The sequence below is a fragment of the Eurosta solidaginis genome, chromosome 5 (assembly GCF_040869045.1).
Source record: "Eurosta solidaginis isolate ZX-2024a chromosome 5, ASM4086904v1, whole genome shotgun sequence".
Classification (NCBI taxonomy): domain Eukaryota; kingdom Metazoa; phylum Arthropoda; class Insecta; order Diptera; family Tephritidae; genus Eurosta; species Eurosta solidaginis.
In genome coordinates, this window is record NC_090323.1 from 215,496,003 (window position 1) to 215,511,999 (window position 15,997).

The 15,997-nt window shown below is 33.2% G+C and overlaps 1 protein-coding gene across 24 annotated transcripts in view; it reads right to left on the minus strand.

The window, feature by feature from the left end:
- Rdl (Resistant to dieldrin) overlaps window positions 1–15,997 on the minus strand; it is a 210,632-nt gene that overhangs the window by 65,656 nt on the left and 128,979 nt on the right. For all 24 annotated transcript variants that reach the window (XM_067788157.1, XM_067788153.1, XM_067788171.1 and 21 more), the window contains 2 exons: window positions 6,406–6,632; window positions 6–88 (listed from right to left, as the gene is read on the minus strand). In XM_067788157.1, coding sequence (XP_067644258.1) covers window positions 6–88; window positions 6,406–6,632 — 310 coding nt within the window. The remainder of the gene's footprint in view (window positions 1–5; window positions 89–6,405; window positions 6,633–15,997) is intronic.

The following is a 15,997-nucleotide window of genomic DNA, read 5'->3' on the forward strand; positions in this document are numbered from 1 at the left end:
CTTACAGCTTTCGATTTCTATGTGACACAATTGTCGATCCATAGGGAAATATTGAAGATTCATTGGACACGACGCAGTAATTGTTAATCTGTAAGAATATATTCAGCAGTGATATGTTTAAATATTTTTAAAATAAGTTATGAAAAATTTTTGTTGTTCCTTAAATATACTAGAAACACATACATATTCATATATACACAAGCAGGGTTATATAAAGCATAAAGGGGTATACAAGCTTAGCTGGTAAGGAAATGGCATCAAGTAAAGTTAACTCAATAATTTATACATCTATTTATAAAGACAGTCACACTAAGCTTAATTAATTTTTTTTTTACTATTCTGTTATTGTCAAAATGAAAAGTACCGTTGAACGTTAAAATGCAGGAAGACTACGTTAACTTGAGGTAATATGAGGCCACGGAGTCAGTGGATAGAGGCACGCCGCAGGACGGGATCACATCACCTCTGCTGTGGCCGCTGGTTATAAACCAACTACTACGATGACCCGTCGAAGTTAGGACGTACGCAGATGACGTTGCGTTTGTCATAAGTTGAAATTACGTTTGATGGATCGGGCGCTTCGGGAGGTGAATACCTGATCATCTGATAAAGGGTTGATCACCAACACAAAGAAGACGGATATGGTCTTATTTACTAAAAGGATAAATATCCCGAATTGACAAGGCCTAAAATAGAAGAAGTGACCTTGCAGGAGCAACCTTGAAAAAATTATTTAGGAATCATTCTAGACAATAAGTTGTCATGGAATATCAACGTTGAGGAGATAATGATGTAGGCCTTGACGGCATTTATACATGTAAAAGAATGCTAGGTTGTACGTAGGCTTTATCGCTCTTTCTCTCTCATTGGGTATTTACAGCAATTGTGAAGCCTTTCTTTTACTATGCAGTTCTTGTTTGGTGCATAGACACACAAAAAATAACATATCTCAAATAATTATAAGAGAGTATGCAGTCTATCAATACTTAGCAAAACGGTAGCCCTGAAAACAACCGATGGCTGCCACGATGGCTACACTGTATGCCATCCCGGAAATTCCACCTTTTTCCATACAGGCGTTTCGAAAGGGCTCTAAGAAATCAATAGAAATTGGCGCAAGGTAATGGAAGGCGGAAATAGTAGCCGGAACGAAAGCAGTGGAAACATTTAAAGAAAATTGCTAAAAGAGCCGCCGCGTCATCTTTTAAATCAAAAGCCAAGCATCAATTAAAGCTATAATCTCACAAAACACTACAACTGTAAGTGTGTTAAAGTGTAAGCAAATCCATAAAATAATCGGGATAGGGAGAAGTATACATCTATAATGCTTCCCAAAGCATATATGTATAGATGGAAATTATAAAGCGAATGGAGGTTAAGAGACGGCAAAGGTTCACATGATCGACCAAGCGGGAAAGGCGTGGACCCAAGCGTTGAAGACCATGTTCAGTTCATACAACTTAAGACTGACACAGTTACTCGTATCATTTAAAAGAGACGACTGTAGACTCATGAAAGGGATTCTGACTGAACACTGCCTTCTGGCGTGACATGCTATCAAGTTAGGTCTAGTCGGTGATAGCATATGTAGAAAGTGCGGGCGGGAGGGGGAAACGATGGAGCATGTTTTATGCTCCTACCCTATGGATGACAGGTTAAGACTCCAGCTATAAGAAGTGATACAGCTATCAGATCAAGAAGCAGCAAGCGACATTGTTCCGAAAGCTTCTAGCATTTGCCAGTAGAACGAAGTTGATTTTTAGTGAAAGTCCTGGTTTTTGATAGCGTTTTTCAGTTTGTTCCTAAAAAAAACTTATGACAAAACTATGTACTAATTCCGTGCTGTCAGGTCCTTACGATACAACCAGTTCAACCTAACCTTACATGCCGCTGCTATTTTCGTGATCGCTGCTGTTGCTTTAATCTCCCTTTTAACATGAAAAATATTTAAAATAAATTTTTGTAACAATTGTAAAAGTTTTCTTATTTGTTTTATTTGAACGCCATTTCCTTTAGCTGGTTATTTCGGAGGCAGGTAAAATCACATAGGCTTTATTAATCTAAAAAATATATACATACAAAAAAAAGGTTAAATTGTGTGGCAGCGAATTCAATTGGATTTACAAGGATTTACTTCGTATAAGTAACTACTATGCTGCATTTGATTTTTATTTTTGCGTTTTTTTTTATTATTTTATCTGCAATATGAAAAAAAACATATGCTGTTTCATTAATGGCGCGAATATGCAACTAAATTGTTTGGTGCCAATTAGACTACATATTTGATGAAGAAGCTGCAACTAGGTAATCTTAATATATAAAAAACACGTGTAACACAATTGAGGCCAATGTACTCCTAAACTACTGAACCGATTTTGAATTTGTTTTGCACCCCGTGTGTAGTTTGGTCTAACTTAAAATATAGGATAGGTCTCTAGGGTCTGTAGGGTCTCGAGATATAGGCCAAAACGTGGACCCGGGTACCCCTAGAGTGGGTACTCCTAAAATGTGTTTATAGAATGTGGATATCAAATGAAAGCTGTTGATGAGTGCTTTATTAGAGGGTAATTTTCATACCCCTGGGTGATAAGGGTCTCGATATATAGGCCAAAACGTGGACCCGGGTACCCCTAGAATGTGTTTATAGAATATGGATATCAAATGAAAGCTGTGGAGAGTGCTTTAGCAGAGGGTAATTTCCATACCCCTGGGTGACTAGGGTCTCGAGATATAGGCCAAAACGTGGGCCAGTGAATGCCTAGACAGTGTTTATACCATATGGATATCAAATAAATGCTGTTGATGAGTGCTTTAGTACAGAGTAATATATTATCCAGCGACGGACTGGGACTGGAATTAGGACTAGGACTGGGACTGAGACTCGGAGTGGGACTGTGACTGGGACTGGAATAAAATACATACCACATTATGGGACAGGCAATAAGGGATGCAGAAGAATGATAAGAAATTGAGAGAAGAGAAAAGAGAAAAGAGAGAAGGAGAAGGAGATTGAGAAAGAGATAGAATGAGACGAAGATAGAGATAGATGTAGCGAAAAAGACGGAGAGAGGAGTGAATAAAATGATTAGGAATAATTGAAGAGTCAGACGGAAAAAGCTTATTAAAATGTATGCAGATTGACCAAATTTAGGGCAGAACAACGTCTACCGGGTCTTCAAGTTAAAAAATAAATCATATTAATCTACTGTCGCTCAGCTAATTATTAAAACTTTGCTTTTTTTATTTCTACCTTATACTTTTAAAGTATATTTTTCATCTTCCAAAGCGTGAAAAATTTTCACGAATTTTTTGTGTATGCATTTGTGTATGTATGTATGTATGTATATGTATATGCAGATCTTTGTATAAATACTTTATGAGTATATTTGCTTATAAATATTCGACTTAAAAAAATATATATAATAAAAACTGTATATGACTTTAAAAATTGCAAGCCCGTATACTTTATTATCTCGTTTATACATGTTTATATGCATTTTCATATATAAGGTTAATTATGTAGCACAAAGAATGTGCCAAACATTTATTAGCGAATGACTTACTAACACGCCAACGTAATTATGCGTAATTACACTAACTCACGCTCACTTTAGGTCCTTGTTTTGTTTTAATAAAAATTGCAAGTCCTTGATTGCGCTGAATTATTTACACTTCCCTGTCTTCGGTAAGTATGCATGCAGTTATACTTTTTTATTTGTAGATTTTTTTTTTTTGGTTGATGTTTTTTCAATTTTTTTTTTCTTTTTTTTGGACAGATTCTTGTTTAAAGGTAGTAGAAAATATTTCTCCAAAGAATGCAAACCTTTTTATGGTGTAAAATACACTGCACCTCTTGGTTGTACCTATTACTTATATTAGGATTAATATTTCTTTTCAATTAAAAGTGTGTTTGTGTTGTCGGTCCTTTTATACTCAGCGTGCTTTTCAAACAGAATATATTAACTTTGGTAACATAGCGGTTGGTTGTACAGTTATAAAGAAATCGGGATAGATATAGACTTCCATAAATCGAAATTGTCGGTGTCGAGAAAAAATTAGGTGAACACGATCGCCACTCAGCGTTACATACATCTATCGTAAAATTACTAAAATGTACTGAACTTTTTGTTCGTGTGTTTTATTGAAAGCGCAAATAATCAATAAGTGGCGAACGTGTGAAGCCTTGTCCATCGGTCTGTACATCCGTCTGTATGCCCGTTAACACGATAACTTGTTATTGAGATATCTTCAGCAAATTCGGAATGCGAGATTATCTGGAGCCAGAATAGATTGTTCTTGAAAGTAAGTGAAATCAGGTGATAACCACGCCTACATTTTATATACATATTTTTTCGGAAAACACAATAAATCTTATTAATTATTAAATAATACACCTTGAGTGTTGAAATTGGATGCGTGCACTAATATTGAGATTCTTGATTAAAATTTGAAAATGGGTGTGGCACCGCCCACTTGTGATAAAATCAAATTGACAAATATTATTAATCATATATCAAAAACCTTTAAACTTATCATAACAAAATTCGGCAGAGAATTTGCCTTTATTTTAATAAATTCTTCGAAGAAAAAATAACGAAATCGGTTAAGGAGCACGCCTACTTTTATATAAAAGATTTTTGAAGGGGTCGTGAACGAATAATATAAGCTTTATCTTTGCAAAAATTACCTTTATATCAATTATATTTCTTTTCCCCAAATTGAATTATAACAAAAAATAGGGAAAAAATCAAATTTTGAAAAATGGGCGTGTCACCGCCCCTTTTATGACGAAACAATTTTCTTTTCGAAGAAAAATTACCAGATCGTGATTAGATTGAGTACATATAATTTCTTTATAGCAGGAAATATTTCTAGAAAATTTGGACGAGATCGATTAAGGACCATCTCCATTTATATAAAAGAATTTTAATAGGGTCGTAGACGAATAATATAAGCTTTTATAACGAAAACTTAGAAAATATTAAAATTTTTTTAAATGTGCGTGGAACTGCCCCTTTTTTGATTAAGCTAAAATTTCCTATGTCTCGGGAGCCGCGACGAAGAAATATCAACAAAGCATGAAATGTTTCTAGTAAAAATAGACAGCAACCACCCAGCAGACCGCGCCCAATTGTATATAAAAGAAGCTAAATCTTAACTAGGAATAGTATTGTAATAATTCTATTTCACTTATCACGTTTTTTTGTAAAAGGAAATCGGGAGATGTTTTTTTTTAAATGGGCGGTGTCAAGTGTTATGTAGAAAAGTAGTTTATCTGAAATGAACTATACAATTGAAGCTCTAGTACATAATGTACACCGAACTTAGACAACCTTACTTGTTTTTTATAATTAGTTATTATGTACGTATATATTTGATTATGTTATATATTCCCTAGCATATATATATATTAGGGCGGGTCGATTTAAAAATCGCTCATTGCACTATGAAAATCGTATTCTAGGGATCAAAATAAGAAACTTTGCCGAAGGAACATGCCTCTAAAACAAATTCTGATGTCCCCCCCCCCCCCCCTTTGGGTCGAACTTTTGGGTAGGGGCAATTTCAATTCTACCTACTTTGTCTTGTGGTGGCTTACAAAAAACAACACAAGCAATTTTACGATCTGCAATTGTGTCACAGTGATACCTTCATTTTTTAAAACGGTTGAATAAAAAAACCCACACAACTATGTTTACGACATGCAAATGCATCACAGTGATGCCTTGGTTTTAAAAGGGGGTTGTAAAAACGCTAATTTCTAATAATTTTTTTTAATTTCTTTTCTATTACTAAGTTAAATTAATTTTTTCATTTACATATGTTCTGACTAAATAAATTTCTAAAGAGAAAAATAAACTCCAAAAAGAAAAAACGTAGGCATTTCAAATTGGGATATTTCAAAATTTGCCCCTACGACCCAAAGGGGGGGACATCAGAATTCGTTTTAGAGGTATGGTTCCTTCGGCAAAGTTTCTTATTTTGATCCCTAGAATATGATTTTCACAGAGCAATGGGCGATTTTTTTGCCTCCCCACAAATCGACCCGGCCTAATATATATTTTCCTTTTTCTTGCCAATTGAACTCGCTTGATTTTTAAGAATTATGTGCCCATTTTCAAAATTTTCAATTTAAATAGATAAATAAAATTTGTTAACTTAAAACACATTCAACGAAATTTAGCAATAATATTTATATATTAGTATGTACAAAGTGAAACGAAAAACTGAACACCGAAGAATAAGACACACCACTAGAAAACACTTTTTTGTTGCATATTTTTTTTTTTTTTTTGTGAAGAATTTTTCACAACACTTATTTTAAAAGGAATTTTTTTTCTTGTTAGAAACTGTGCTTTTTTTTTGTGTAAAAACGAATATTGACAAATTTAAATGTTTTGTTACCTAATACTTCGTGTTATTGATCCAGAATGATGAACACGTATGAATTCATTACTTGTTGTTGCAATATGAAAATATGATTGTTTTTCATTTACAAAAAAGGTGTCAGGTACCCAAATATTTTTTATAAACTCAGATCCAACCGATAGTGTTTCTACACCAGGCCGTTTTCTATACGCTAAACGAGGATCGGTCCAAAATTGACGAAAGTAAAAGTCCAATGTAAAATCCTGATTATTGTGCCCCAAATTTCATTTTTTTTTTTATTTTTTTTTTTTTGTTTTTTTTTTTTTTTAGTAATTAGAGCATATCCAATTTTCAAGCGATTCAATGTTTCGTTAAGTTAGTTAAATATTGAAGTTTATTGTGTGTTTGGTAAGTTAGGTGAATGTTGTTGTTAGACGATTTTTAGTTCACATCAATGATCGGCGGCGGCAATGGTAGTCATTTTTGAGTATTTCGCAAATATTGCAACAGAAATGAAAAGAAAAAAATTTTTATTAGCACACTATGAATATAATTTTATATAAGTTTTGGTTAGATATGTTTTGTATGTAGAGTATAAAAAAGGAAAATCATTCCAAATAAAATATATGTGTCAAAATAAAATCCTAAATAAATCACTATTTGAAAAAAGTTCGAAAAAAGTAAACAAAAAATCAAATGATTCTGAAGAGTGCCAACTATTTTTACTCCTTGAATGAAGTAAGGTTTAGAAGAATCAAACAATGTAGAGCATCAGGCAAAAAATAAAAAAAATATTAAAAATCATCTTTAGCCAGCGTAACCGTAAAAAGATGCACAAGAAAGTATTATAACATGTCAATGCTAAGAAATTCGTCTAAAAAGTAGCATAAATATTATGATTTTATCTGAAAAATAATAGGGGGACTCGCTTTGTCTTGCAAATGGTGCACAGATTGCATAGATTGCACAAATTGTAAAGTCACAACAACAAAACATACGCATTGTATGCAATCATGCTCAAAGCTATGTGTATTTACTGCCACAATTAGTATGAAATGAAAATGTAAGCCTTATGCAACGTGTTTCCTCTCAGTTTGCTCACGAAAAAATTATGTAGTTATTTTTCATAGTTTTCGTGGTATTTTTTTTTTATTTTTCATGCCAATATTTTGACGCTATAACTTCGTAATGGGCTGCTCTCGTAGTATTGTGTAGCATAAATAGGCAATAAGTGCACCTGGCACAGCGAATACCCCTTACATGCTTCACAAAAGTCTTGTCAAACTTAGGTATATATATATATATATTGTCTTGAATGAAACAAATATGCGAACGTACAACAATAATGCAAGCATGAAAAAAGTAATTAAAAAAAAAAAACATAATATGTTAGGAATGTAAAAAAGCATTTTTTATAAAAATAGTAAATACGGAATTCCCAAGGTCCGTTTTTGGTTGGATGGGCTATAGACTAATTGTAAACCCATATAAAGTAAACAAATTCAAAAGTCCATCCTTAAGTTTGTGTCTCGTAATTTATTTTTAATATTTTCTTTTTTATCCTTGCAACCAAAGCTAAAATTTTTTTTGTTGTAACTTGCTAATTTCAAATTCATATTTTTTGCTTTGTGAATCTTTGTAACATTTTAATGTTCTTCATTTAGAAAAAAAGATTTAACTTAAATGAGCAAAATATTTCCTTAAAAAATGTCTATTAAATTGAGCAAAATTTCTGAAGAATTTCTAATTATTTTATACAACTTTTCATAAATTTGAGGGAAAATTTGTCTTAAATCTTTTCATTAGGTATTCTCGATTAGCTATCGACTGTGAAGTTAAGCACCAGGACTCGTCATCCGCCGCCAAAGAAGTTGTATTTTTAAATATACTTTTTTAGTGTAAATTTATCCATTCTTAAAAATGTTCTTTCGTATAACCAAAGCAAAAATGTTTTTATTTTTAAGAGAATTACTTGCTTATATTGTCGGATTTTTATGGAGCAAATCAGTCCAACTTTTTCTCATTTGAATAGCTAATTTCCTTATTTCTAGGAAAATTTTTAGAGGCATACATTTGCAACTTTTGTTTTTGATCCAGTCTAATTTTCTATATTTTAATCAACTTTTGTACATGAAATCATGAAAATAACTTTAACAAATACGACACTTTTGTGAGTTGCCTCATAGTTTGTTCCAACTTTTTTTCAAGCTTAACAAAAATCATAATAACAAAAAGCTTTATGCCAAATAAATATTACTCAGTTTTTTTTTTTTTAATAACGTCTTAGTTTCAGAATTTTCTTCAGAGGTAAAACATTGTATATTTAGTGATACTTGCAACCATTTTGGCCACTATACAAAGCCTCAGAAATCGTTTTAAATAATTTTTCCTTTCTACCTAACCTGGGTCGGTTTCCTTGGTATATATACGCCATAACTTTCCCCAAATATTTTTCTTCTATCACCCTTCTATAGCTTATACACGGAAAGAAATGAAATTAGTAAAATCGGCGAATCAAAAGGACAAACTTTTATAGTAATTTCAACGGAAGAAAAACTGTTTTACTCTAGCTAACAATATTCTTTTAAAATTACAGGTTCTCAATCCATTTTACTGATTTTTCTGTTAAAAGAACTAATTTTATTATTCATTTGAACAGCGTACAACTGTCAACATTATGCAAACGCATACGCTTACAGTGCTCACTACTTTGTTCTTACGACTATCGTGCCACAGAAATATCGGGAATATCAACAGCTATTGGTACATTTTAACAGTTTTCATTGGTATTTTAAGGGACATTAATTCTTTTTATTTAACTCGATCCTGACCCGTGCGCAACTTGCGCAACCAATATAAAAGTCTATTATCAAATATCAACAGAAATAAGATGTTCTATTAACTTGCAGCTTGCACTGTCATCTAGCGTACAAAGCAACTGCCGGTAATGGAGTGCAAATATTCACAATAGCGCCATAGTATAAAACGACTTCTTTATGTATTCAGAGTCGTTTATGTTTAACAAATTATTTTAATTAAATATAGTTAACCAAAGGCACTACGACCAAATTTTCCCAACCAAAACTTTATTTATAGATTTGGATTCTAAATAAGAGCGAAAAAAGGACCCTTACATGAAAACAGCAATTAGAAATAATATATATGATAACAGAGCTAGGTGGCCACCCGTTGTGTGATGGTAGCGTGCTACGCCTACCGCAAAAAATCTGGGATCAAGGCCTGAAAAAATTATCATTAAAATCTTTAGAGAAAAGTTTTTACTTGTATTTATTATTATAATTTTTGTTTAAAAGAGCTGTGGATTACTTTTATAAAATGTTGTCTTTTGTTGATTAACGGTTCATTCAGAATCAACAATTTGTACGAAGTTGATTCAACAGCTTTTAGCGATGTATAAAAATTTAGAGATATATCGGTTGAATTGTGCCGTAATTCGGTTGACTTTACCAGTGTTTTTTCTCTCAGTGTAAATGACGATAACTTTCCATCCCTCTGCACATACAATTTCAACAATTACGACGTTATTTTCGCACTCAATAATTTTATCTGTAATTCTATAACTCCAGGTTGCGTAGTTTTGGAACTGGGACAATATAGGGGTGGAAATATTAGCACACTCAGAGAAAACACTTACCTAAAATAAGGAAAACATTTCCGGAAGAAATTGTCTTTAAATTGTGAAAATTTTCAATTTCTAATTTTAGTAAATGCCCCGCAGCACTCTTTGTAATTTGTCTCTTAGAATTGTCTTCCTGCTGCAATTTTTTCTCCCTTTATTTGTGTGAAATAATTTCAGGGTCTTTCAGCGGAACTTGATCTGGGACATTGGATTTTCTATTGGCACTGATCCCGCTGTTTACGTTCAAACTCAGAAACATGACCGTGTGTAAATTTTGAGCGAATTTTTTTCTTGAATTTTTACATTCAACTATAATTGACTGAAAATTTCTCACAACATTAATATGTACGAGTTAGCGCAGTAAATAAGGGCAATCGAATGTAAAACTGAGCACCTCGGCTAGAGATAGACGTCTGTGACAGTTACACAACTTATTTTATTTTATATCTACAACTTTTTCCATGTTTAACAAAGTATTTCTATAAGCAATAAGCAAGGAAAAAAATTATTTAAATTTTTTTAAAAATTACTCGTCCACATTTAGAGATGGATTTCTATAGCGACATATCATATAAAATTTGTCTCTTACTTTAATAGCTATTTCCCTCTTTTTAAGTAATTTTTTTTTCAGTTTCGTTATCTGTAAAAATAGGTTTTTACGAACAAGGTTAAATATTGGAGCCTAATTTTGAATCATTGGTCTGTTTAACCATCTGTCAGTTTCACTTATTTTGTTTATATTCTCTAAATAAATATATTTATATTCTATAAATTATTTAAAAAATCTTTTGTATACATTTAATCTATATTATTTGTGTTTCTATAAATCTCAGGTAATGAGTTTTTCTGTAGCTGATCAGTTTTAGATATCGACGCTAAGAAGCCACTGCCTCTCAAAGACTCGGTTGTAATAAAAATTAAAAATTATAAATTACAAACACAGAGAAAAATTGAGAATAAAAATTATATATATTAGAGAAAAATTACAAAGTTTACAAAAGGCGATGGTTACTAGGACATGTTTCTGAATTTCACTTCTTCATCAGCATCACTTCTTCGGGAGCTGAGTATTGAACTCGAAATCTTCAACACTCTTATACTAGTGAAAAGGCCTTTATCCACTCAGCCATATGAATGCCCCGCTGCTCGATTTGCAATTGGTCTCTATGTATTGCCTTTTTGTTTCTATTCCTTTATACACCATTAGGTAAATACTAATTCTATATGTTTCTATTCCTAATTGTTTGGAATACTTATAGGCGCGCTAACGAAAGCTTTAGTAACATGGGTTTATAGCAGTGCTTTTTGAAGCAGTACTTCCGCTCTTTACTATTATATCAATACTAGTATCTGTATTTAATTAGACAGACATGCTCATATTGCTTACAAAAAATTTTCCTTTAATACGAGTAACAAAAACAAACTCGGTTGTAATAAAAATTAAAAATTATAAATTACAAACACAAAGAAAAATTGAGAATAAAAATTATATATATTAGAGAAAAATTAAAAAGTTTACAAAAGGCGATGGTTACTAGGACATGTTTCTGAATTTCATTTCTTCATCAGCATCACTTCTTCGGGAGCTGAGTATTGAACTCGAAATCTCCAACATTCTTATACTAGTGAAAAGGCCTTTATCCACTCAGCCATATGAATGCCCCGCTGCTCGATTTGCAATTGGTCTCTATGTATTGCCTTTTTGTTTCTATTCCTTTATACACCATTAGGTAAATACTAATTCTATATGTTTCTATTCCTAATTGTGTGGAATACTTATAGGCGCGCTAACGAAAGCTTTAGTAACATGGGTTTATAGCAGTGCTTTTTGAAGCAGTACTTCCGCTCTTTACTATTATATCAATACTAGTATCTGTATTTAATTAGAGAGACATGCTCATATTGCTTACAAAAAATTTTCCTATAATACGAATAACAAAAACAATTTCATAAAAAATATAAGCGTATCTAATTAGATACATATATTAAAAATTATTTATAAAGAAAAATTGAACAAAATAAGCCTGGTTTCATCGGGCCACTTGAGGGGAGTACGCTGCCACAACGTCCGAAAAAAAAAATTAAAAATTTACGTTCCAATTCTATTCTTCTAAATTTCGGACATAGCTTACCAATAAATTTTAAATCTAAAAATTGGTTGAAAAAAAACAGTAAAAAAAAAATTTTAAATTTTTAGCCAAGCCCAGGAGCTGCAACTCATGGATAGTTTCTATAAATTTTGGGTAAAGAGAATGAATCTGATTCGAGAAACGCCGACTCCAAATCTAACTATAAACAGTTTTTTTTTTTTTTTTAACTGTTTGTGTATACTTCATCAAAAACCACAAGGAAACCTACATGTGGAAAAGCTGCAACCGCAACAGACTGCCAGGGATTACGCAAATTGACTCTCACACCTGCTCTCTCAGAGCACAAGTCAATCAGACGGAATGCAGAAGCAGTGGAAGCAAATATCTAAAGCACGCGACGCCGCCGCCGAGAAAATAATTGGTTATCGGCGACCACGGAAAAAATTGTGGTACGATGAAAATGTTGCAGCCGAAAGAAAATACACTGCCTACAACAACAAGAAAAAAAACAAGAAAAACACTGCCACAGGGCTACGCTAAGAGCGAGCGCAACAAGACAAGTGTGTAAAAGCTTCTGGGAGAGAATAGGGATGATTTAACAGGAAGAAAAATGCAGAGACAGAAAGTTAACAGCTTTTTAGAAAAAAGCGGCAGACGGACGGTTTTAAGTCCGGGGAAAACTCCTGTAATATGAACTTGTTACCAATTTCCAGGTGGCGCGATAAATTCCGAAAAGATTTTAAGCCGAGCTTCTCTCGAAATCAATTATGATTGAATTATTTTTCCGCCATGGACTGTCTTAGCAGTTATTCAAACAAGGTGGTGGCTACTTTGAAAAATATGTTCGGACGAGTGCATGCCTGGCGATTGGAATTTAAGTGTTCTTTTCCCTGTCCAAGGGAACGGTATTCTACAACCTGCGCCAAATACCGCGGAATCAGCCGCTGCTATGCTGTCAAGCATATTGTGTGGGAGATTATAACCAACTGTGAATCGGATGGGTGGACATTATCGGTGCGACTTCAGACCTGGTTAATCTGCCATCAACCACGTTTCCATTATGCGCCCAATCTTGAAAGAGAAAAAATTCGGTTTAAAACTAAACGAGGTTTTACACATGTTGTGATTTCTTTAATTTTATGCTGGAGAAAATAATACTTGCTGCAGAATTTAACCGCTCTGGAACACTATTTTATAAGAGCGTGCAATTTCTGGCGCATGCTGACCTGCCCTGAAAACCCATGCAGTAAGCTCTGCTAACTCCAAATTTGAAATTTGAGCATAAGAGATGGGTTTTATGATGAATGGGTACAATACGAACAAGTATCTGCTATCATTAAGTAAAAAATCGGGGCTTATGGGCCTTGAGACCCACGCAAATGTTGACAGTCATAATTTCAAAATTGTAAAAAAAAATCATTTGTTAGCAGAAACAATCACATAAGCTTCGAAATCCAGTGAAGAACTACTCTTTCTAATGGATGCTACGTTGGATGAGGTAAGCAACTGAAAAGTAAAGTCTTCTCTCGGCAAACGAAGATCATGCTCTACAAGTCACTTATCGTACCCATCCTGATAAATGGTGCAGAAGCATGGACCATGACAACATTAGGTGAAGTGGCTCTGGGAGTGTTCAAGAGAAAAGTTGTTCGAATGATTTACGGACTTCTACTCGTTGGCTACCTCGAGTATTGAAAAAGATTTAATGATAAGCTGTACGAGCTTTATTCAAACATCAACATAGTCCAGCTACTTAAAATGCAGCAGCTACGCTGGCTAGCCTATATTATGCTAATGAAATATGACGCTCTGTCTAAGAAACTACTTTCGGAACTCGCCTTTAGAAACAGAAGAAGACGGCCCCACTTCACTGGAAGGACCAGATGGAAAACGATTTTAGTTCCCTTTTTGTGACCAATTATGTTGAGGTGGCTTTGGGAGTTTTCGGCGAAGGGGTATACCGAAGAAGACTTAATAGTGAGCTGTACAAGATTTATGCAATTAATAAGTCAGAAAGCCGAAGGGCAAAAATGTTTTACGTATTTCGTTTTTAGTGGCCTATTGATTCTTTTAGATTTTTTTTTTAAACTTGATCGCCAGCTTAAACGAAAATATAGATATGAGCTTGCAAGACCACCGAAGCATGTCAAAGTCGCTCGATATCAAGAACTTAATATCACAAGAAATCTTCTATTTTGCTCAAACTAAGGAGGGCCATCTGAATGTGACAAGCCTCAGAACCCATAGGTAGGCCAACCGCAAAGTCCACATCTCGAAATCTGCAAGAAACATATGGGAAAAAATTAGCAATAGTGACGAAAGAGGAGAGAATGATGGTAACAAGTATTCTTAGTAGAAATGAGTTGAGAAAAGTGGAATATGTATCCCAGTTATATGTTTGGATGTTAAGAGGTGTGGATGTGCAGATGTTTGGCTTAGTTACTTGATCAGTTCAGAATAGCTGGAAATACACCAATAGCGAGGAGAAAAAATTATTGGTAGATATGGACTCAATAAAAAGGGTGCTCTTAGAAACTCTTGCTCCTTAATTACTTTAAATCCTTAATTCTTTAAGTGTTTATTAGCAAGCTCAATGAGGTTTAATATATAAGTCCCACGGCTCGAAGTGTTTTGCAAAACTGGGCTGGCTCACAAAGATTTAGGCATAAGAAATCTTGAAAAGTGCAAAATGCCATTCACACTTTAGAGTATATTTTTTTAACTCCTAAGATATTTGGAAAATGGGCCATGAGAAACAACGTACATATCAATGCTACTCTATAAATTTTCGATATATCCATACTCCAAACTTTCAATTTAAAACATAACTACATTGGCGTATCAATATAAGGACTGCGTTTGAAAAAAATTTCCATCAGTAAATATGAAAAACTTTCTAAACCAGTATACCGATTTTAAAAATAAATATCATATTTATGTGTTTGTTTAGTTTTAAATTTTACTATATGTTTAAACTTCTTCATTTATTTTTATTTTGTAAAATTTTTTAATTTTTCAGGCACCCCTCCCGTTAACGATTTTATTGTACTATTTCCTACTTTTTGAGTGGCAGAACGCAGCGTTTTGGGGCACTTTATTGGTCTCCTTGATTTCTATTTTTACCAAACCCCAGTATCTGTCAATTGGTCTCATTTCTGGGCAGTTCGGCGTTTTTTGCATCTCTAGGCACTAAAATCAGATTATTTTTTGTATGTCATTCCAAAGGCAATTTGTTGTAATGGCATGAGGCTAGGCCCGGCCAAAAGAAGGTTAACATTTATGCAATCCTAGAAAAGGCTTCAGCCTTTAAACATTTTTTTACGTACTTCCAATTCGCTTGCCATATTTAATCGAATAAAAGTGTTTATCGAAAATTATTGTATACAAAATATTTTTGACATTTAATTCAAAACATTCCGCGAAAAAAATTACTTAAATACATTAATTTGCAAAAGAGTAATTTGATTAAATAAAGCTGACAATTTTTTCAAATGTAGCCTTTACATTGTTTTAAAATTATATACATCTATAATGTAAATTTGAAATTGAAATTTGAAAATATGCATGTGGGAAACTATTGCAAGTCTGGGCAGTGAAGAGCTTAAATTTGTAAAAAAAAAAGCTCATTACTTCAGTTAAAAAGTAAATCGACTTTAAGCAAGGATTACTTGTGAAATTACTGCTGCGAAATATTTCGAGTTAAAATCAAGAATATTGTATGAAAAAAAATAATGGAAAGGAATAATGATTTCAAATATCATGGTTTAGTTTACATAATACCTTAATACGGTTTCCTTCAGCTTTAAGATTGTTTCTCCAGCCATAATAAAGATAGTGCCAGCTTCTGAGCGGATATGTGTTTACGCATCTTTATATAAGGTACCCATTAAAATTACAT